The 24305-nt window shown below is 47.5% G+C and overlaps 1 protein-coding gene across 1 annotated transcript; it reads left to right on the top strand.

Moving 5' to 3' along the window:
- The first annotated feature begins 1056 nt into the window (after positions 1–1056).
- Positions 1057–22554, top strand: LOC149340574 (homeobox protein BarH-like 1). Its single transcript, XM_089551294.1, has 3 exons — positions 1057–1538; positions 14267–14463; positions 20780–22554. The coding sequence occupies exons 1-3, from the start codon at positions 1151–1153 to the stop codon at positions 20954–20956; spliced, it is 762 nt and encodes a 253-aa protein (XP_089407420.1). The 5' UTR covers positions 1057–1150; the 3' UTR covers positions 20957–22554.
- The last annotated feature ends 1751 nt before the right edge of the window (positions 22555–24305 follow it).

Raw genomic sequence — 24305 nt, 5'->3', positions numbered from 1 at the left:
TTATAATCTCGCTCAATCTACTTTCTTTACTTGGCTTTAAGGCGCGACAATACTAGCCTACAGACACAAACCATTGAACACAGAAGCAAGCACATTATGAAACGTTACATTATCAGTCGACGACTTCATGAATGCACTCCTCATTATTTGCAACGAATTCAAATGTTTCTTTCCGAAATTCCTCCTCGGCTTCGATATCATTACAAGCGACCCGACAAGAAAGCTTAACAACCTCGTTTAACTTCAAGAAAAAGGGCGGACAAGGTAACAATACTTTTCTGCCGACGCTGCCGAAATCAGACATGAAAGAACGGCCGTTTCCACTCAAAGGATTCCGACACAATGCGCGCGTTTTGCCGGCAAAATTGAGTGGAAGAGCCGGAGGGAAGGAGATGGAGGAGGAGAAGAAAGGGAGGACGCAACGACAAGAGCAGGCAGAAACGAGGGGTGAGGAGACCCATCCACTCGCTAAAACCCGAATCGAAACGCCAGAAAATCAGATTAACCCGCGCTTTCCCTCTTTCTCTTTGCCATCTTGCCGCGAAAAAAAATAGGGAGAAGAGAGGGAGAGAGTTAAAAGAAAACCTCCGTCGTCGCCGGTAAGGAAGAGGGCTTCGGGAAAGCTTTTTGCCGGTTCATTTCTGCAGCCCGCTCTTTCCCTCTTCTCCCTACACTTACATATAACCCCCTTCTCCACCTCTTCCCTGGGGTGCCTCTCTCGTCAGAGGTTATGGAAGCGCAGAAAAGACGCCGCCGCCGTCAGATCAGAGAAGGAGGCGGAGCTTGCGCGGCACAAGCACCGCCTCCGCTGCTAAGCCCCCATTGGCCGGGAGAGAGGGGAGAGAGCAGCATCCCGGAGCGCCGCGTTGGCTCTGTCCCCATTAGGGAGCCTGGAGAGCGCTTTTCTCCCTGTGCTGAGGGGGGGGGGGGGGGGGGGGGCGAAGATAATAAAGATAACACCACCGCCCGAGTGCAAGCGTGCGTGCGCGCGCCTGCTCGCTCGCTCGCTCGCCCCTTCCAACGGAAAACGTGTTGAAAACAGTCGAACGCGCTGCCGGCGTCATGCTGAGGCTGCGAGCGCCCCTGCGTCGTCGCCGCAACACGACGGCGTCTTCAAGGTAAAGCTCGCCCGCGTGTGAGCGCGCGGGCAATGCGTTTCTTCCCTTCGGTGAGCGTGGCAAGGGATATGATGAGTGCGTTCTACCGCAAGACAAGCGAGGACGACGGGGAAGCGGCGAGCTACCGGCAGAAGATGTCACCGCGGCGTTCGTTCATGATCGCGGACATTCTGACGGCGCCCCCAGGAACGCCGCTGCCTGACTCGCCGCTCTGCCTGGGTCCTGCTGGAGTGCACGTGCGGGGTTCAACGGTGGCTGCGTCCCAAGGCGGTGGAACAGCGACCGGGCCGCCGTGCCTTCAGGCACCCTCGTTCGGCTCCATGTACTCGCAAGGGTCGGCGGCCGCCGTGGCTGCTTTCCTGCCTGCCGCCCACTTCATCGGCAAGTCCATCGAGCAGGGGTCCTTCCTCCTTTCTCCAGGTACGCCCATCTGTATACACCTTTCCAACCTGGGCGCTGCCATGTTGTTTCTGGCGGCGGAACCGGTTTCTAGCAGTCCAGAGAGGAGGCGTTTCGCCGCTTCCACCGTGCTAGCGGGAGGTGCCCACTGCAGTCCAGGGAACAATATGGCAGCGCCCAGGGATCCCTTTTTGAAAAGGTCTATATAGTCGGATAGAACTCAACAAGGAAGCGGCTTTTCCCCATCAAAGGGCCCCCTTCTAGCCGATGGAGTCGGCTGATTCTCATGAGCCTGCTAGCGCGACAATACGCGGAGTGTCCAATGAAAGGGGGTAGTCCCCTTCTTCCATGGTCGGGGATAGTCCCTCCCCTGCAATGTAACGCCACTTTTTGCGTTGTCACGCTAGCAGGGTCGTGAGAATCGGCCGGCACCACTGGCTGGAAAGGGGTCCTTCAACGGGGAAAAGCCGCTTCGTTCTTGAGTTGTGTCGGACTATAGGGCTACTCTGGGCAACCGATTTATTTGCGAGGCAGGATGGACTTGTGGCGACAGCCAGTGCAGCGTGAGTGAGTGAGTGCAGCGCTTTATGCGAACCAATTTCACAACATTAAAGCACCGAGTACCTAGCATGCACTAATAAAGTACAAAACGAAACAGTGCAGAAAATAAAATATAAACTGGCCCAAGAAGGGTTTCTTGGGCCTTTTGGAGCATATCTTCTGTGATGCAAATTCAGCACAGTGCTGTCACGAAAATGAGATGGAGTGCCGAAAATTGCACCTGTATCTAGGGCGAAACACGTGTATAGGAGGTATTCACTGAGGCCGCGCTACCAGACGGCGCGAGCGTCGTCGCGGCAGGCGCGCCATGTTTGCGGTCGTTTCAGGCCAGCTCGCGCAGTGTCACGGTGCGCCGTGAGGTACCCGGCCTGAACTGTTAATGATCCGTAACATATTTGTACGTTGTTGAATACGTCAGCGACCACTTATCTTTGTGGAGCGCGTATTGTGCATGAAGTTTGCAGCAGAATTCTTCTGCGCCGTAATATAACCGAGCTGCCTCAACTCGGCAGCAAAACTGGCTGGCTGCGCTGCACGCAAGAACGTACACGACTTGCAGCTTTTAATATCAGTTGATAACTGTCAGCTAGTCATGCAGGGCACATCGTGGATAAACAGCATGATTAATTACCGAAATTCCAGAACTGCCACCGCAGAAATTGATAATTCAAGCGCCTAGCTGTAGTCCGCGAACTGCTGACGCTTCTCAGACGTACGGTCTTTCAGCAGAAAGGCAAAGCGTCATAGCTGCCTTATTTACCCGACAGAACGGCCAAACAAATACTGCCATGCGCTCGCAGCACGAACGGCAGACACAGCGAGAATGTTTTGCAGTTTTGATTGTATAGCTACATAGCGCTGCTTCGTATGCACAAGACCGTTTTCGCAGCTACGCAGTGTGCAGCCATTCCACTAGATTCAGTTGTAACACGCCACTTTCAGCAGGTAGAGATGACAAGTTAAGCTACAGCTAAGTGAACAGACCCTTCGAATTACTCACCTCTTCAAAAACGGCACTTCGGCCGTCGGCACCGCGGACGTCGGCACCCAAAGCATGACTCTTGGACTCACCCGCTTGTCAAGTAATTGCACCCTCTCATAGGTTTATATCCTTTAATTCCTTGGCCTGCCAGCAAACTTAAGCCGTGCACAAGGTGGGTCTCGATACCGGTGAATTCAACGCGCGGCAGCAGTCTTGTATACGTCGCACACCATGCCGGTGCCTCCGCATTCCTACGGGGGGTCGACCTTTTCACAAAGTAGAACCTTCTGAGCGTGCCCGCTCTTTTCTGCTTCGCACAGTTCACAGAATATTCACTCAGTCACGCGGCGGCACGGGTCGGACAGAAATTACGTGCGGCGAGACGCGAAATACACTCACATTTCACCCATCACCAGCTATTCAAACGCTGCCGCTGGCTGCGGCGGCCGCGCGCGCGACCACCAACATGGCGAATGCCGCGCCGGCCGCTAGCGCCCCTTGCGGATGACGTCATGTGAATACCTCCTATAGGTACGTTAGCGTCGAAGGGTAATAAAATTTAAAAATGTTTTCGAGCGAGAAACTACGACTCAGTGAGTGTTTCCAAGACCAGCATCATGTATTTTTTTGCGTAGAGATGGTTGTGTGTTGCAATTTTATTGGACAGAAACTCGCTATAAGACAAAGGCCATAACCGTCCACCCCGTTAAGGTTAATGGTGCCGACACCTGTGAGTATCAAACAATCAGGGTGCCAATGGTCTTCAGTAAATGGTTATCAACCTCGTCGATATGGGCGGCGCGGGAATCTGGTAGAGCGCTTGTTATCGCTAAGGTGAGCGGGACGTTTGCATCGGAGCAAGGTCAGGGACAGGAAGTTTGTGTAGGCCATTCAAACTAAAATAAACATTAAGTAACGGTCAACATACAGTATATTGACTGCATCGCTATGCCGTGTTCATTGACTGCTGCTCTATTTTTCGGCAACGGCTTTTCTATAGCTGAAGTCTCGTACTCTTCGCTCAGTGCACATAAAGGAATAAAATTGTGATAAAAGCTGGCAATTTGCGTGAATCGACTCAGCTCTTAGTGTAAGGACACGACCTGAAATTCACATCCCTCGCAATCTAGAAAATCGATTCTAATCGTTTCCTCATGTCTCAAGGAATTCGTACCAGAAGAGAAGGTAAAGCGGACTGCCGAAGCTGTTAAGGCTTGTACCCGGCTTACGTATCATGTCATTTCGGTACCCTCCTTTGTTTTCCTCCTTTTTTTCCCTCATAGCCTCAGTTGCTTTGGGACGTTAAACCCCAATAAACCAATCCTTTTTTTTCTTATTTTTACTTCAAGTTTGATTGTAGCGTTCCCCAAATGTTTGATTTCACACTTTCTCTGTCGTCTTTCTTCATAGTTCACCCTTTTTTGTTGCTAAATAGTTCCAGGAGCTGTGAATTTGCGCCTGCAGCTGGTCTGATTCCCTCAAGATGTAAGATGAAAACGCGAGGCTATACGGTCTGCAGTTCGCTTCCTTTCAGTTCGGCAGCACAGCCCTAGTACGAGCCGTTTTGTGGAGTTGGCGGTGCTCGAAGGACTCTGAATGTTTTCGTTCATTGCCTTATTCTTTGCGCGCATGCGCAGTGATTGGGTTGGTACACAATGCTCGGTGTAATGACCAAGTGAACGATAATGCCGTATCTACTTTTTCCTCGCATATGAAGAAAAGGCTGAAAATGTTTTAAATGTATACTGTCATTAGAGACATTATGAGTGAGAGTTTCAAACTCGTGTCATTCATTTGCTTATTTGTTTGCAGCGTACTGCTAGCCTCACGCAGGAGGCTGTTGCACGAAAGGAACCAGAGAATCATAAAATAATGCATATAACAAAAATTAAACAAGGGAACTCTTGGTTGCTAAATACCGAGTGTTAAAGTAAATGAAATGCCACGAACATAAACAGTAAAAGTAACAGACGAAGACAAGTCCCCTTGTCGAAACGTTGGCTCCAGCAACCTGAGGTTTTCCCCTCCCTTGTTCATTTTGTGATAGCAAAGAACCATCTACCACACCCTCTCTCTACCATGGACAATAGCAAACAAGGTCACGGTACTTAGTCCCATTCTAGATTTGACAGATCGTCCAAAAAAGCATCTAAAGATGTGCAGGCATCGACTTCATTGTACTACAATGGCGTAGATATCATAAGTATTTTGTCCAGATTTTTGGGCTTGATCCTTTGCGAAAGAGTTTACATTGCAGAGGAAAGCGTGGCACGTGGGCGTTTTTGATATTTTTAAGCCACCTTCACCTCAGTACGGCAGGCATATTTTGAAAACTGAATACACAGTCATAGTTCGTGAGTTTTATGATGCGGAACGTGTCAACGCTGTTACTGAAAAAGGTCCGTAAAGGTAGACGAAGTGCACAACACGCACCAAGGGTGGATTTATGTGTGGCTCTCGAATAAGGTAGTTAGGGGGGGGGGGGGGGGGGGGGGGGGCTATAATTTTCTTGTCAAATATTTTTGACTGAGTTTAAGGCTGGCTCAACTGAATCGGTCTACATATATTATTTTATATTCTGATAACTTCATAACGTGAAAATTGAATGTAACGTAAAAGCAGCACGAAATGTATACTTATTGTACATGCCTCTGGTTGCTTGCGTTCAGTATTGCTCAGTTAACTTATTATGCTCTACCTTATTTTAAAATAGAAAAACACCTTTATACTCCACAAAGCGACGCGTGCTATTGGGAACAGTTGTTACATTTACACGAAATTACGTGCGCACTTATTGTGACGCAAATTTTTAACTGTTTGATTATGTGAGGTTAGAAGAGCTGGGTTGTACTAGTCGGGGGGGGGGGGGGGGGGGGAAGGGGGGGGGGCTTTGAAGAGAACCACTTGGAGCTCAAAAGAAGAGGCCCTTGTCGCGCAGTAGACATCAGCTGCAGTTAAAGGGGCCCAGAAACACAATCTTAGTTAACTGTTTTGCCTGTTGATTGCATACAGTGAGTTATAATGGTGCTATTAGCGTCGGTAATACCGCATATATTCCGTTTTTTAATATTTTAATGTCCTCCCAAAAACAACTTCATGGCTCTGATGGTGTCGCCACACAGTGCCGGGTTTTTAGCAGCGGATATGACATCACCTGGCGCGAGCTTGATGATCGGACTAACAGCAAATATACTGCAAATTGTGTGAATAAATAGAGACACATTTTGTCACCTGTCTGCGTTTTATATTAGATCAACAAAAACAACTTGTTTGTCTTAGATAAATGCCCTGCAAAGCAAGTAAAATAAAAATACACCACCAGGGGCGCTCTGGCATGGAAACGACGCTGCCAGTCTCAGCAAGAAGGAGTTACAGAGAGCAGGCAACCATGGAGTACAAACTTCCGCGACGTGCTCTGGCTGGCTGTTTTGATTGGTTGCGCCAGGTGCCGTCATTGGGAGAGCGAAATAGGAGTGGGAAGCCCCGCCAAAATCGAGTTGAGGGCAGCGTTTTGTTTGCTTGTATTTTGAAATTTCTTCACTGAATAACTCCCGTTCCTGTGCATCGATTCCTGTAATTCGTTTTAAGTCAGCATCTGTGTGACATAAAGAACCCACCTGAAGTATAGCCGGTATCCCCTCAAGCAGTGTTTCGCAGCCCCTTTAAGCAGCCTCTTCTGATAATGATAGCCACCACGTCTTCGGGCCTCAATCCGTCGTATGATATGCAGCAGCACAAACTTAGCACAACTTGTTGAGATTACAAGTACCGGCACAATTAATCTGTTCTATTCCTTAGGTGGAATCTCTCATCGCTCACAGAAGTGTTCTTTTTACAGAGGCTGCACACCACTCGCCTTAAATATAAAAACCTCCTCTCTCCTCCCGTGAATGCTCATACGAAAGCTTCCTGATCTGCGAAACCCACCGTTTTTTTTTTTCAAAAAATATTTTTATTAAAGCGCTATATCTACAGGTGCGTTTCTTTAGGTTACATTACCTGGCCAAGCATGTTTTTGAAGAAAAAATTAAATTACTTGATTGGTTTTAGATAACCCTCAATAAATATTTTCTATTCCTTCTGCGTTCAATGAAATGAAACATCTTGTAATACGGTGGGCTTCCATGCCCACAGTGGCGGTAGTGCATTTTTCGATGTAGGCGTCACACGAACTCGACGGGAGCGAATCGAGTCAAATATCGGTCCGACATATTTGCAGCACATTGCAGGCTACGTGAAGTGCTCTGGCAGGGGAGGAAGTCACGATGTATAAAAAATGAAGTCCAAAACAGAGCATGAACAGTATAGGTCAACGACATGAGTGTTGTAGCATTAGTGCTAATAAGAGTGATGGTAACTGGTACGATAACTGGTTCCACTAGGCTATCGTAAGAGCAAATAAAAAAAATGTTCGTTCGTACAAAGTATGGCGTTAGGTATTCTGTGCCACACAAATGAGACTTTCCAGCCAATGGGGTACTGCTATGGCCACTCCGGTCAACCGCCTGTCACCTGCCACGGCTGCTTGTAACTGCCCGCTTAAAAGGCGCTTGACCGCGTCATCATGGGGATTGGTCGACACCGGTGGTTGTTGCGCCTTCTTTGAGGATAATTCTTGAGTTGTAGTGACTGCATTGTTCAGCGTTTAGGATTAACTGGACAGGTCACATTTCCTTTGAATAAGACTGATGCTGGCAAGTGTAGCCTAGGCACCGCGAGCACGTTTCAAGTTTTCTGAAATTGTCACAGTGAGTTTTGGTAAAGAGACCTGTATTGTGCCCTTAAATACTTTATAAGCATGCACGCAGGGAAATGAGACAAAAACGGCAACCTGAAGTGAATAATAAGACAGACGACAATCTTCAGATAATTAAACCCGTCATGAGTGAATTGAAGCTGTGCGGACATAAGAAGTTTTCTTGTAAGTTATTTTGTGCTGGCTTCCTACTGGCCGTATAGCTTGACATACTTCATGCTGTATCTTACGCACAAATTTATACTCGCGAAGGAAGAAAACCTTATATGTGGGAATTGTTAAGTCCTGATCACTGCATACCATGTGTTGCTATTATACAAAAAATATATAAAAGCAAAATTTCAAGTTATTTCACGACGAACGCGTACAATTTCACCCCAGCTTGCTTCAAAAAACGAACCCGCAAAATACTTCAGACGTTTTGAGTTCTGTAAAAGAATGAGATGTTTTAAACAAAATCACAATCTTTTTTTCGTAAGTCGAAAGTGTTTTTGCTTTGGATAAAAAAAAATAAACGCAATTTACCACATGTATGGCTCAGGCGCTCTTTGGCCGCTCACGCGTCAACACAACAATTTCTTGGACCAATGCGGTTAGCAGCGGGCTCTATCCACACTTTACGGGACGAACACAGAAGAAGCACACTGACAGGACGGAGAGCGAAGGTTCGATGTATTAGAGCCTCTTAGCGGTAGCAGCGCTGACGTGTGCACGGGGCGAACTACGAATCTGCACCGCCCATAAACACGGCGAGAAAAAGAAAAATATCTGCAGTATACCTTTTCTTGACCACTAACTGCATCCAGCTCTTTTAGACACCCTCGCGCGTTCGACGCACGTCAGCCGTCCTCGTATAGATTGTTTCCTTCGTAGGAAGAGGGCGTGCGTTCTCCTCTGACGTCACGGAAACGCCCGTGAAGAGGAGCGGCCCGTCATAATTAAGCTCGTTTGATGGGGCTGGGGAGGGAATTAGCTTGGACCTGAGCCGGCACTAACGGGAACCCCGGCCCTCTCTGCGTCCCTGTCGTCTTCCGGGTAGTCGCCGCCTACACACAAAGATGTGTGTGCATGTATCCGATCGAACTTCTCTGCTCGTCTCGGGTGACGCATCGGGAGTTCGCAAGGCGCAACGCGTGCTTGTAAGGACCGGCCCCTTAAGGGCTGATCCAAGCACCCTCCAAGCTGATCCTCCTGTCCCTTTATAGCCTAATAACTGTTTTACTACCACCACCACCATGCGTGTTTGCGTGTTAAAAATCGACGCTCTGAAGTCGATGTCGTATACTACTGCCACTTAACGTGTGTTGAGACGGGTAATCCGATATCGGCGCTCTTTTAAATGATGCGGTATGCCTTACGCTAAACGAAGGCTTGAAAAACCAACTACTTTGACTTGATCTCATGATCTTGACATTCAATGTGCTACATATGAATACGCAAAAAATAAGGCGCGAATGTTTGTTTGTTTGTTTGTTTTACGCGTAACGTGCGCTGAAATTCACATTGCACGACGCGATCGTGAAACTATTTCATCGTTTTCGGCGCTGCACTGTTGCGAAACTCGGCAGCCGCTGTACAATCGTAGATTTTTTTACGATCAATCACGGATAGAATGAAACGGACCGTGCTTCGGTGGTCGACCTCTTCTGTCTCCTTACCTAGCAAAATTTATAGGTGTTCGATATGCCAGTTAATGCCGCTCGTGGGCTTGTGCATGAATGCAGCAAATTTATTTCCGTTCCGAAGAGCGAATGAAGAGCCGCAACACCGAAGAGTGGTCCGTATTATTCCGTCTGCAAGTTTCTGACTGCATGTTCTCGAGCTTGCTCTCTGTAATGTTTCTGACGCAATGAATTCGGTACGTTATTAAGGCGAAAGCCTTTAATGCCGCATCGTTCTCGACAGAAGGTTGCCAGCAGAGGTGTCACGCTTTTTTTAGTCAGACCAGAAAAGAAATCTTTGTGCACGATGGGATTCGAACCACCAACCTTCCGTTCCGCAGCCGAGCGTGCTAATGGCTATACGCTACTTCCTGCCAACGCATATGTAGTTCTCCTTGTCTAGGAAGCTGTAGAATGTTTGCAGAAAGGCGTCGAATCAGACGGATGCCTCCCAAACGCCCTCCAGTGCCTCCAGCATTTAAGATTCGCAAACAATTATGTACTTAATTAACATCTTAACCCCGCATCAGTGGCACAAGCAGCAACACCGCGCTAAAGGCTTTCGCCTCACCACGCTTTTGGTCAACAAAGTGCCCCCCTGAATTTTTTTCGCACAGTGAGCCTCCTTTCGTCCTGTTCGCTTACTTTTTATGCTTCCATTCTTTTGCATTTGTTCGCCATTCAACTATCTTTTTTCTAACCTCACATACCCACCCTCTTTCAACGCTCGCCATCCAGGGGCACGCGGAACATTTTAAACAAATAAACGTCCCACACCCTGCATTCTCAGCTGTTGACGCGGCTCTTGCCGCCTCTGTCGGTGAGATCGCGAGCTTCTGCAGCCTCCCCCCGCTGCCACGGCCCGTGTGTGCGTTCGCAAAAGGAACAGCGCGGCAAAAGGAGAGAGACCGCAACAGCAACAAATAAAGCAGCGGAGCCGACGGCAGCCCTCGTGATGTCATTAAGGGGAACGGGCTAAGAAGCGTCTAATTACCGCCCCCGTCTCTCCCCTCTTTCTTCTTACCCGGGCGGCCTCTTCGTCTTGCAGCCGCAAATAGCATCCCCATCCTCCTCCTCCCGCGGCGCGCTGGCTGCTAATGAATGGCGCCGAAGCTCTCCACACTTCATTCGGCCGCGCTAAAGGACCGATACACGGAACACCCCGTTTATTCGCCGAACTGCTGCAGCCGCCTCAACTAGTCCGGCTTCCCGCGGGTATACACAGTCGCTATGCACGCGACTAAATAAACTAGCGGTATAAACGCCGCTTCCGCACAGTTCGAAGAGGTTAGACCTAAGTTATCTCAGCGCTGCGTGCGGAGAGAGTGACCAAAAATTACGAACACCTTGAGGCGCTTTGTCTTGTCGTTTCGATCGCTCCAGGAAATTAAAGATGAGAGAATTTAGCCGTATTGGTCTCCAATTTAAAAAAAAAAAAAATGGAATTGTTTTTAAGAAAATTTCGGTAAACTTTACATTGTTTTTAGGTAAACTGGTTTGCATCAGTTTCCTTTCTTTTGTGTACCTCATTTATTTTTGATTGTGATAACAATGTCATATTGTTTCGGTACATGACTTCACGATGTTTTTTTTTGTTGCACTGTATGCCAGCAATTTATAAGGGCGCCGGGGCCTTGACAAGCTCTTTGTCCCTGTGCCCTGCTATTTTTGTATGGAATGCAGAAATAAATATTTGATTTAATTTGAAAAATTAAGACCATTTTCGAATGCTTGCAGTTGACGTTGGTCCAATTTTAGACACACACACACACTTACCTGTACTGTGCCCACCCCTATAAAAGGGGATGCATTAACAAAGTAAAATCACTCCTGAAGAAGATCGGTCTTCCGATCGAAACGTCGAGTCGAATAAATATGTTTCCTTTAACGGAGCGTATACTTCGCTATATATATATATATATATATATATATATATATATATATATATATATATATATATATATAAACACGTAGAATTCGCGCGCAGCAATAAAAATGGAGGTTATGGCATAGGACAGGAAATCCAGATACGCTGAGTTCGCAACAATGTCTATCAGTTATGAATGCGATATGAGTACACAAAGCATCCATTGTTTCCAAAAGTATCATAGTTCTAGATACCATACAGGATCGGCTGAAGTTTTTTTTCTTTGAAGTACAAAATTCTCATGTACTGAATTTATACTGCCCGTGTAGCGTCCGTTCGTGCCAGGCAGGTCTCAAAGCAATGCAGATGGGGCAACTCCATTTTATTCCTATACTGCGCCAGCCGGCTTGAACCAACTATCACAAATTACCAAACCAGTTTCTCAGACTTTTGCGAACCCATTTATGCATTTGTACGTGCAATTTATACAATCACCGTTCTTTTTTTTTCTTCCTCGATCTATTATCGATTCTATTTCCTTCTACTTCGTATTCGGTTTTCTCTGTTTATGCCTCTCCTCTGTTTATTTCAGTTCTATAGTCGGTCACCGTAGGTGCCTGACAGGCGTAGGGCAGTTTCAGTGGCCGGCACCCCCCCTCCCCCAACCTATTTTTTCTTTTATATTTTATAAATAGCTACAGCCTCGTTGCCTCTTTCACACTAAATATTAAATCAAGTGCGAAATACTGGCTACGGCGTACCCTTATGGGCGTGTTGACCAGGGATGGTCTATGGGCATGGGCAAGTCCTGCAGGAGGGGAGTGGTCGAGATGGCTGGTCCTAATCGCGTAACGTATTTTGCATTTGTTCAACTTTCATCGTCGAAGCGACTGGGGCTAATGCGGTTTTCTAAAAAAAAAATACTTTTGCCTATGGGGAACAGTTGATCCGCACCTCGTGTTGGCTCAGAAGTAATACAGTGTCCTTTTAATATAGCTGCAGGCTAGATTCGTCTAGATCAACATCGAAAGTTACGTAGTTTATTTTTTTGTTTTAAGCATGATGGCGAGGTTTCATGACTATATGTGCGGCTATTGAAGCAGAAAAAAATGCATCGTTACATGGCTGCTGGAGCCCACTCGTTATTAGCGTGTAAAGAAAAGACAAGGCGAAAGGACGAGAGCTCGTGTAAGCGTACACGCCCCGACCGATATATATTGGCAATATACATTTCCTACATGCATCCCTTGCAAAAATTGTGTAGTCCTTCTTTTGCGCATCCGTTGAAATGACTCAATGGCCAATATTGTGTTTCTTTTTCTTTTACACGCAACAGGATAGATGTTGAAGATATATTGAGGTTTTGTTGAGCTGTACTGAAAAGTGGCCATTGCTTTCTTATTGACAATCTACTGAATTTTCTCCGCATTGCCGAAGTGTTGATTGTCTATTGAAACTGCATAGAAAACAGTACGGCCTATATTCACTGCACTTTGTGCCGCGCTACTAGATTAAAAAAGAAACAGTGCAAGGAAAATAGATATTTGAACATGTATTTAGGTTACGGAAGTTTCCATACAAAAGCTATTTACATTATTATCCGTAAATACCATGTAACACTTTCTGAAACGGCTACGAAATCAGCAACGTATGCGCAACTTTTGCTTGAGCGTTTAAATAACATCTTGTTACTAGAACCATCAATAAAAAAGAACACTCTCTATCATCAACCCGGAAGAAGAAAGTAATTACAAGGTCTTGAAGAGGGCGTTAAAACACAGCACAAACACACGCTACAATGACACCCTCACCTGACTGTGAACTTCGTTCTCAGGCTTATATTCCCGCTTTGAAAGGAACAGATTTCTAAACAAACTTTTGGTGCCATGTGCGCAATTTGTTATCGGTGGAAATCATTAGGCTTACCAGCAAATTTCTGCTATTTGAAGTACATCTTTACTGAGCGAGCCGTGGGAAAAATGCCGGCTTTGAAGTTGATGTGCAAAGTAGTCTTCCGCTTCTCTGGAAAGTTTTTTTTTAGCGTGACAGAAGTATTCGAGTGTTTAAAGTCAATATTCCACAAATTTTGCTGAGACGTTGTCCGCTGAACTCTAGTAATCAGCTTTGTCTTGAACGTCCCACTGACAAAGCGTTTCGTACAACAGCGATCTGTATTGTCTTGATAATCAGTAATTATCCATTAATTTATAATTTGTCATTACTTAGTAATCAGTCATTAATTATTAAGTAAGTCATTAAGTAATCAGTCATTAATTGGTGACGTCATCCATTGGTGACGTCACCAATGCCACAGAGGCAGTCGAAGTGATGCGGAAAACGATTTCGCCTCTACGCACTTTAGACAGTCAAAGTGCCCCATCGAGGAAGGAAAGAACTGCCCCCTGAGATGAAGTGCCCCCTGAGATGCCGCCGCCGCTGCGATTGCCGCGCCGTTGCTTCCGCAATTCTACTCGGGATGGCCATTGGTCAAACCACAGCCAATTTTTTATTACACACTATACCTCTCCAGTGCTTTAGAAGGCTGCTCGTCGACAGGATTTGCAAGGCATCACAGCGTCAAAGTATGACTACATTCGTGCGCCACATGACGCGCCAGTGAGGTACGTTTTTCGCTCAACTCGCAAGCGGATGATTACAAGGCGAATTTGTTCTTGACACAGTTAGCAAAGCGTAGCCGAAGTCCTACGCTCCCCCCCCCCCCTCCTTCCCCCTTTAATTATATAGATTAAGGTCGCAATAATGGTTGCCCTACTTTTTCATTCATCCGAAGGTGGCGTACAATTTCGCCGATTCCCGGCAACAGGAACAACCGGAAGCGTACGACGACCATGGTTTGGAAGCTTCGAAACTGAGTGGCGTGCATGACTGAAGAGTGCTCGGCTTGCGCTTGGTGCTGTGCAGGGCTGGCCTTCCCGAGCCTGTTCGGCGGCCCGGGCGGCTGCGACGCGGGTTCGCGGCCCTGCCGGCGGCGCAAGGCGCGCACCGTGTTCAGCGACCAGCAGCTGCACGGCCTGGAGAAGCGCTTCGAGGCGCAGCGCTACCTGTCCACGCCCGAACGCCTCGAGCTGGCCACCGCGCTCAGCCTGTCCGAAACGCAGGTAATGGAACGTGTGCATGCCTGTGTCGAGCACCATCGTCAGCATCACTGCAGAGAACGGGGGCGTCTGTCTGCTGTCGTTCCCATCTCACCCTTATCTTGCCCCCCGATTTCGCTCCTTATCCTGGGTCTGATTTATAAGTTACTCTTGCAAGGGGATGGTCACATTTGAGCCATGCTTATCTTAGACTGTTTTCATCCAAAAAATGGGTTCAGAATGGGTTTTCTCTGTTAATTTTTTCGCTTGGGAGGAAAGGCGGCCGCTAGTAGTATGTCTCCGTCATACCATATCGCTCTCAAAAGATGAGGAAACAAGGGCGGCTTGCACCTCGTCTTGTCACGCGTGCCTTTAAAAGGGTGCTCCCATCTGCCAGTGACGCTTGCACCCGTCGTTAATCAACAATATCAACTATTTACCACTACGATACTTCATACTGTGTGCTCACCCTGGCATCGTAGAGGATGTGGAGGTCCTCGGTAAGGTCCGTTGTAGCGACCACAGAATGGTAAGGTCTCGTATTAGCTTAGATTTGAAGAGGGAATGGAGGAAACTGGTGAAGCGAAAGGCTATTAACGAGTTAGCATTAAGAGGGATGGTAGAGAAATTCAGAATGTCGCTGCAGAACAGATTTTCCGCTTTAACTGAAGAAGACGACCGTAGTGTTGAAACAATGAATGATAATCTCACAGCTATCGTTACAGAGTGCGCCGCAGAAGTATGTGGTAGGATGGTTCGATAGGATACCAGCAAGCTATCTCAAGAGACTAAAGATCTGATTAAGAAACGCCAAAGCATGAGGACGTCTAACTCCACAGGCAGGATAGAACTAGCAGAGCTATCGAAGTTAATAAATAAGCGCAAGGTAGCCGACATAAGAAAGTTTAACATGGAGAAAATCGAGCATGCTCTAAAGAACGGAGGTAGCCTAAAATCACTGAGGAGAAACTGGGCATAGGTAAAAACCGGATGTATGCGCTAAAAGACAAACAGGGCAATGTCATCAGCAATATGGATAAGATAGTTGAATTAGCCGAAGAGTTCTACACAAATCTTTGCAGTAGCGAATGTAATCATCAAGTTACTGAGGGAGGCAGTCGAGCACAGCAATGGGACATCCCGCCAGTAACGAAGGAGGAAGTAAAGAAAGCCTCAGGAGCAATGCAAAGAGGGAAAGCAGCTGGTGAGGATCAGGTAACAGCAGATTTGTTGAAGGACGGAGGAGAGATTGTGCTACAAAAACTAGCCACCCTGTATACGCAATGCCTTGTGACCTCGAGAGTACCAGAAGCTTGGAGGAACTCTATCATTATCTTAATTCATAAGAAAGGAGACGTCAAGGACTTGAAGAATTACAGACCGATCAGCTTATTGTCCGTTGCCTACAAGGTATTTACTAAGGTAATCGCTAATAGAGTCAGGACAACCTTGGACTTCAGTCAACCAAATGATCAGGCAGGCTTCCGTAAAGGATACTCGACAATAGACAACATTCACACTATCAATCAGGTGATAGAGAAATGCGCAGAATATAACCAACCCCTATATATAGCCTTCATTGATTACGAGAAAGCATTTGACTCAGTGGAAACCTCAGCTGTCATGCAGGCATTGCGGAATCAGGGTGTGGAAGAGTGTTATGTGAAGGTATTGGAAGATATTTATAACGATTGCACAGCTACTATAGTTCTCCATAAAGTCAGCAATCAAATTCCAATACGGAAAGGTGTCAGGCAGGGAGACATGATCTCGCCAATGCTCTTCACTGCCTGCTTACAGGAGGTATTCCGGGGACTGGAATGGGAACAGTTGGGGATAAGAGTTAATGGAGAATACCTCAGTAATTTGCGATTCGCTGATGACATTGCCTTGCTAAGCCTCTCAGGACAAGAACTGCAAAGCATGATCAATCAGTTAGACAGGCAGAGCCGAACGGTGGGGCTAAGAATTAACATGCAGAAAGCCAAAGTAATGTTCAACAGCCTAGCAAGGGAACAGCAGTTCGCAATTGGTTTGGTTTGGTTTATGGGGTTTAACGTCCCAAAGCGACTAAGACTATGAGAGACGCCGTAGTGAAGGGCTCCGGAAATTTCGACCACCTGGGGTTCTTTAACGTGCACTGACATCGCACAGTACACGGGCCTCTAGAATTTCTCCTCCAAAGAAATTCTAGCCGCCGCGGCCGGGATCGAACCCGCAATTGGTAGCGAGGGGCTGGAAATAGTACGAGAATATGTCTACTTAGGGCAGGTAGTGACCGCAGATCCGGATCATGAGAGGGAAATAACTAGAAGAATAAGAATGGGGTGGAGCGCATATCGCAGGTTCTCTCAGATCATGAATGGTAGCTTACCAATATCCCTGAATAGAAAAGTATACAACAGCTGTATCCTGCCGGTACTCACCTATGGGGCAGAAACGTGGAGGCTAACAAAGAGGGTTCAGCTTAAGTTAAGAACAACGCAGCGAGCTATGGAAAGGAAAATGATAGGTGTAACGTTTAAAGATCGGAAGAGGGCGGAGTGGGTGAGGGAACAAACGCGGGTTATTGACATCTTAGTTGAAATCAAGAGGAAGAAATGAGCTTGGCAGGGCATGTAATGCGAAGGCAAGATAACCGCTGGTCCTTAACGGTAACGGAGTGGATTCCAAGAGAAAGCAAACGTAGCAGGGGACGGCAGAAAGTTAGGTGGGCGGATAAGATTAAGAAGTTTGCGGGGATACAGTGGCGGCAACTGACAAAGGACAGGGTTAATTGGAGAGACATGGAAGAGGCCTTTGCCCTGCAGTGGGTGTAGTCAGGCTGATGATGATCATGACCGCTACGATTACAACCACAGTAAGGAAGCCCAATCGCCGTCGCGTCATACTCCTGATTACGTAACGCTACGTACAAATGCACTGCAGGGCATGCGTACAACACATCCCACGTCCGCGATTTAGCCTGCGCCCATGATTTCTTTTCTAGCGGGACCCATTCAGGACCGAAATACGTACAGCGAAAGGAGCTAGCAAAACCCGCACGAAATCTGCCGGAAAGAAACAAGCGGCCCACTCGAGCGAGCGGCCGAACGTGCCTCTGGGCCCGACCGCGGCGGGGCGCTGAACTGGTGGAAAGCAAAGATTTCCATCGCCGCTGCTGCCCGCGCGGCTGAAAGCCGGAGCGATACAATGAGTAACATCGCTGGCCATTGTCTCGATCACGAAATCGCTTTTGTCCTCAGCTAGCGCACGCTCTCCGCTTCTGTGCTCCACATCTCCCTCTCTTCTCTCTCCCTCTCCTTGGGTGCCTCGTTTTCAGCTTCAAAACGCTCTCTCTCTCTTCGCCTTTGCCCCCCCCCCCCCCCCCCCGTTATTTTTTTGCTTGCAATTACTTTGTGCCACCTTTTCTGTTCTGCTGGGGGTAAAAGGCTTCGTCCAAGCGCTGCATGGTGACCGCGCGTTCCAACTCTGAAAATTGTGCCTTCGGGCGACATCGGGTTGCCCTCTCCTCGCTCGCTTCAGAAGATCAGAAGAGGTGGAGGAGTGGAGGGGGGGGGGGGGGGGGGGGGGGGAGGCTTTTGACGGTGCAGCATCGTCGTTTAGTGGAAGTTGTGAAATCTCGTTTTATACCTTTATTTTTTCTTAAAGGGGGGGGGGGAGAGGAAAAATTGACGATAGCACGGTCATCACGCTGCGTTGTCCAATTAATGGCGTCATTATTACTCGCATTGCTGTCGTCATCGTCTTTTGTGCGTGTCGCATCAGACAGCACTTTCGAGCGACCGGCGTGATTAGGAACCCTTCCCTCCTTTCCACCTCCCCTCCTTCCCGCGTACCTTATCGTCACCTGCCTCTGGCGTGGAGAGGTCGGCCTCGACCATGGAGCGACCAAATAATGTAAAAAAATTTAAAAAAGTGCAAGCAGTATTTCTTTCGCAATAAAAAATACGGAGGAAGTGCCTCTCCGGGCTGGTTGCTCCTTGACTGTGAGTGCAAAAGCAGCTAAATATGCAACGCACGTGAAGAGACAGACTATATCACTGCGCTTATAGAAAGGAAACAGATCGAACAACTGGAGGTGGGATAAAAAAGCGACAAACTGGAAAAGAGAAAGGAAATTTAACGGCGCGACCCCGGGTGAATGTAGAAAAAGAAAGTCTGGTCGGGTGAACAGAAAACCCGACAACGTTTTCATTTTTTTGTCTGTGTATGTGCGTGCGCATGTTACTTCTACACAGTTATAAAACGCAATTCTCTCCACTATTATTTGTTACCGCATGCCTCCGGCATTCGATTCGTTCTACCCATCGCCTTCGCTATAGCTTATACTCTCCCCCCCTTCCACCCTCCTCATGCCCCCCCCCCCCCCCGCCAGTAGATCAAGCGTACGGGAAATAATCGGCAGTGTCCACGGCTGCAAACATTTTCTATCGTTCTTTTCTTTATTGTTTTGTTAAAAACACCATTGCCGCCGTTACCAGTGGACAAAGAAGATAAAAAGGTGCACACTTTGCCACATGACACTGAAGCCGAAGGAAAAACAACAGACGCGGTTGTTAGCCACCAAAGTGCGTAAACTTTCCTTGATTGCAACCAGCGAAACAAACAGAGGGAGAGAGAGCACAATTACAATTTTACCAAGTGACGTGTGCCGCTAGCATGTTTAGGGTAGTTACAAGCTTCATTATCGATTCTTAAATTGTCTCATCATCAGCCACGTACGGGCGTTTGATTTCTACAAAAGCGAAACCAAACGAGCAAACAGAAAAAAATTGCACGTTGATTCCGACCCATGTCATTCATCACGTAGAAACCAGTTCACGAGGATGCGAGTACAAACTCGGCCGAGGCGGCTGCGTTTCGATGGAGGCGAAACGCCAAAGGGCGCCCGCGTGCTCAGCGATGCCAGTGCTCATTAAAGATCCCCAGGTGGTGGAAATTATTCCGGAGACCTCCACTACGGCACCTCTTGCTTTCTTTCTTCTTTCACTCCCACCTTCCTCCCTTCATGAATGGCGCGATTTATATGTCCTCAAAACCAACTTTCATTTTCATCTTAGGCAGTTTTATAATAGGGGAACCCATTCGATTAGGGGGATAGGGGAATAGCGGGGCGCCAGTACACATGAGCAGGACCCAAGGGGCGTTATTGTTCTGCGTATGCCCTCTGGTGGCCCATTCCTCTCATCGAATGGGTTCCCCTATTTTAAAAGTGCCTATTGCCCTATGAATGGCACTTTGCCGAAAGGATAGCACACGCTTCAGGAGAGATTTTTGGGGAAGTATAGGGGAGGGCGGTGGTTTAATATGTACACTGAAGTTTTAAAAACTTTTGAGCAGTGTGGTGGGGAGAGGGGTAGCCCCGTTAAACCCTCCTGATCGGCTCAGTGTTAAACGGTCGTGGTGACTTTTAGGCCTCTGCCATTTACACGCTTTGTGCTAATTTGCGAAAGGCCATCCACTTCTGCGTCTTCTGCCTTCTCGTGACCTTTGCTTTTTTTCCTGGCGGAGCTAATCTTTGGGGCAGAGCAGCGTCGTTCAACAGTTGAACAACCTCATGGTTGTGGGATGCATTTGCGTTCGTGCTGTATGCGTAAAGTGGGCTGCAGTAAGTTTGCCGTGAGCGGAAGCACGTAAAGAACAGGCAAATACGAGCCTGCTGCAGCCTGGGATATGAGGAAATCTCCCGAATAACGTACCTGTCTGCATTTACCGTACGATCAAAACAGCACAGCCCTTACCTCCGGTCTGGACGTAATAAATGTGAGTACGTTCCCTTTGCTGCCCTCGCGTTCCGGAGGCATTTGCAGCCAACAGTACATAGTACTTTTCTTGTAGACTTTGTCTAATAATTTAAAGCCGAGAAATGGGTGCACTTCCTGCTCAGTTGTCGACTGAGGTGCCAGTGAAAGGTCAGGTTAGTTAACTGGTGTGGTTTTCAACCGGCTACGGAGTTCAAACTTTATCAAGATGTACAGGGTGACCGAATAGAGATGTTGTCGATGTTGTCTGCTGTATGCTATGCACGGTGTTTTAGAACAGTTAGAATAGATCACCTAAAAAGTTAATTTGTAGATGCTAACAAATTAATGTTCACAGGCATTCGCTTGAACGAAGTGTCCGCCTAGTCAGATCACCCAAGCTAGAAAGCGTTGGTCAAATGTTTTAGGGGCATCCTCCAAGGTGGAGTAGATTTGTAATAAGGTAGTAATTACTCATTGGGTGGATGGATGCCAGTGAGTAATTACTACCTTATTACAAGCTAAAAAGTGGTGTTGCGGAGTTATTTTTGCAAGTAATTCGCAACTAAGCAAGGGCACTCGGTCATGGTTCGCAGGTCAAGACGTGGTTCCAGAACCGGCGCATGAAGCACAAGAAGCAGATGCGCAAGGTGGGCGAGGACCCTTCGTCGGCCAGGCACGCACTGACGGACGACTCGAACCCGGGCTCGTGCAGCTCCGACCTGGACACGGAGCTGGACGTCGTCGGGGACGGAGGGGTCACCGCGCGGTAGAGCACAGACCCGCCGGGCTGCGACGCCTGCCACCGACTCCTCTTCGTCCTACGGAGCCAGCAGTGTACATGTGCGCGCACGCACTCGACAAGAATTGCAAGAAGGGCACAGCGTTCGCGGGCTCGCGCACAGCCATCGCGTTCACGCGGATTCGCGTATTTATTGGTCACGTGCAGTGCGATGCACGACGGGCTTATGCGAACCCGGTGGCAGATTCCATGAGATCAAAGCCAAGACGAAGGCCGTACAGTCAACGTTGCAAAAGATGGAATACCGGTGGGCCCTTTTCATTTATATCTTGCTAATCTATTGTTATTTATTTTGGTAATATTTATTTATCTTGTTATTTAGTTGATGTTATTGATTAGTTTACTTTTGTTTGTACCGCTTATTTTGTTTATTTGCTTTCTTGTTTTGACTGGAAGTTTTCTTCGCTCATTTATTTTCTCCGAGTCCTTGCCACCTGGAGCTACGTGCACGTCCGGTTTACAAGAACTCATGTCGCCAACAAACTAGCCTTGACTGGCAGTCTGGCGTTGCTTAGCTACGACTCACGACGCACTCGCCGTGAGAGTGATCATAAATATAGAGAAGAAAAAAAACATCTTGAAACTGAATCCCGACCCAGTGGTTTCCCCTGACCAATAAGGGGTATTCAAAATTTCGCAAGTGTGCTTTCTCACATAACTATGTTGCCAAATACAAGATGGCGACTTCTCTCTCTCTCTCTCTCTCTCTCTCTCTCTATATATATATATATATATATATATATATATATATAAAACTGTAAGGGCTACAGGACAGGCACTGAGAGTGTGAATAGAATGCAAGAAACATATTTTGAAAGAATCAAACAAAAAACTAGTCCTCCTTGCATTTTTTCAGCTGGAAACACCTAGCCAGACATATAGTCTTAGGCAACATTGTTGTGCTGAAAAGCGCACTTGCGGAACTTTGAATATCCCTACTGTTCTCTCGTTTGCGGATGTGTCTTTAGTTGGCTCGCGGCTATGCAGCGAGTCGAGTGGTAGATAGACCCAGCCGGCTGAGTTGCAACAAAAGTAATAGTCGACAAGGATATGGTGCTGGCATCGAGAAAATATATCTGGCGTCAGACCAAACTAGGTGGCAAGGCTGATCTGAGAATTTTAGTGGAGATGGACGCCGCCAGCGACTGCGGCACTGAGTCGAGGAACTTTTGCAGCTAAAGCTCAGAAACAACCAGCGTGTCGCTACAGACGTGTCACCTTTGTGAACGCTTCATGGATGCTCATGAGTGGTTAAGCAAAATGACCTGTCCTCTTGACATGACCTCCTTGTAAATATCCAGTGCAATTCAGTTTTCTTTCTTTTTTGTCTCTGAAACGTACATGGCGTGACAGCATGAATATGTTCTCATGGTAGAAGAATGTAGTTGCCACGTCATTATAGTAGTGTTTCTTTAACATCGTCAGAACATCTTCCGACATAGAGATGTGCTAAATATCATTGCGTCACCAGAGAAGCAATCATATACGCATCGCTGCAGTCCCACAGGATCTCGAACCAAAGAAAAAAAATTGTCATTCAGTCTCCTTCCGAAAACAATACGCGCATTGTTTCGTTTTGTTGTTGGTTTTTTGTGTTGAAATACGCTTGTATGCTTCAAAAAATCAATAAAAACGTTTACAGATGCTTACGGCGTCTCGTGTGTATTGTGTACACCAATTTTATGAAACATGCTTTTACATAGCTTCGAAGCGTTGCTTGAGCTTGAATAGTGAACAATGTAGATCGGACACTCAGAGCTAGGCAGCATTTATCTATTCTAGGATGTCGGAAAAGACTGGCACCTCCCATGTCACTGCGCAAGCGCAGGATTCATCCGGAAAACTGGTGTACGCCTCCAGTATGCTGAAAAGCGGTAGGGTTTTATCGCAGTTACACCGAGTAGACGTACGAAAGCATGTGTTTAGCCTCGTTGGCTCATGGTTGTGCTTTGTTTGTTCAACGGCACATTTGGCGACGATATTAATTCGATAGGTAGCATCAGTTGATGAAGACAGCGAAGACGACGATGGCGTGCAATGTATAGCGCGAGAGTCTGTTGCAGTTTAACACGAGGCGTGATCGGCTGTGTGCATAGTGCTCTCGTGCACTGGCCAGCGGCGTGATTGGCTGCGTCAATAGCTCGTGCAGTGAACAGCGATGCTGATCTGTTCGCACCGCCGCGGGTTCGAATCCCAATCGCGACAATTTTATTTATTTATGGTTTGGCCAAGGTCGCCCACAAGGTCAAGCTTCACACAAACTCGGTGAGCTAGTTAGACCTCGTGAACTAGTGATTTCTCACTGAAACGTCTAATATCGCGTTCCATAAATTTCTAACTGCAGTTATACTGTATATGTGTGCAGAGGTCAGGCCTGAACTGTATAACAAGGGAGCGTGTCGCTTGCTTCAGAGTTGGTGTACTGCTATGCTCATAAGAGCCCACAACCATCAAGAGTTCGTGGATGATCCTGAAGAAGGAAGCAGTAACGAGGCTGGCTACTGTCGACAACGGTTCACTGCGACTTTTTTCTTGGATGCGAAGCGCTAACCCTTCAGGTGTCCTTGCATATTGAGAAAGGTCGAACGTTCGATGGCGCGAGCACTGGGCCGTAAGTGGGCGAGGAAGAGGACGCTTTGAAAGAATTACATACTTTCACTGAGACGAGCTTGCTGTCACCATGAGGAATAGGTTCCTGATCGAAGAGCCCAATGATCCAGTGGACAGGATAAGAGCCCTGAAAATGGAATCGGGTGGCGAGGAGGAGGGATGCGGTCGTCAACGCATGGTAAGGTACCCCCGATGGTGGAAATTACCCGCGGGGCATTCGATACAGTGCCCCTTTCTGCGTTCAATCTTTCACTCCCTCCTCCATCCCTTCCCTCGCGACCCGGTACAGGAGTCTTCGAGAAGTGATGCAGTTATTGCGCCTTTCCTTTCCTCACGAACCACCACGCACCCGAGGAGAGAGCAAATAATCGGGATTCAAGAGCCCTACTAACGCGTGCCTGCCATGACATTTAATAATTACGATGACTTAGACGCTAAAGTCGGGATGCAACAAGCATGGATCGTATGGACGCAAATGCAGAATTTCCAAATAAGGGCATCGAAGCGGCTTTGTCGCTCGGCTGCTGATCTCAAGGTCACGCGTTCGAATCCCGATCGTGGTGGCCGTATTTTGATGGAGGCCAAATACAAAAAAAAAAAAGTTTGTCTGCTGTGCGGTGCAACGCACCTTAAAAACCCTAGGTGGTCTAAATTAATCCGCAGCCCTTCACAACGGCGTCGCTCAGAATGTCGCTTCAGGGCATTCAACA

This window comes from Amblyomma mixtum, chromosome 6 (genome assembly GCF_055824585.1).
Source record: "Amblyomma mixtum isolate Tamu chromosome 6, ASM5582458v1, whole genome shotgun sequence".
Classification (NCBI taxonomy): domain Eukaryota; kingdom Metazoa; phylum Arthropoda; class Arachnida; order Ixodida; family Ixodidae; genus Amblyomma; species Amblyomma mixtum.
This window is presented reverse-complemented; position numbering and strand designations above follow the sequence as displayed.

Excerpts from the sequence above, each read along its gene's own strand:
- LOC149340574 (XM_089551294.1), top strand. The coding sequence starts at position 1,151 with ATGCGTTTCTTCCCTTCGGTGAGCGTGGCAAGGGATATGATGAGTGCG. Across the intron at positions 1,539-14,266 it reads GTCCTTCCTCCTTTCTCCAG|GGCTGGCCTTCCCGAGCCTG; the intron begins GTACGCCCATCT and ends GGTGCTGTGCAG. Across the intron at positions 14,464-20,779 it reads TCAGCCTGTCCGAAACGCAG|GTCAAGACGTGGTTCCAGAA; the intron begins GTAATGGAACGT and ends CATGGTTCGCAG.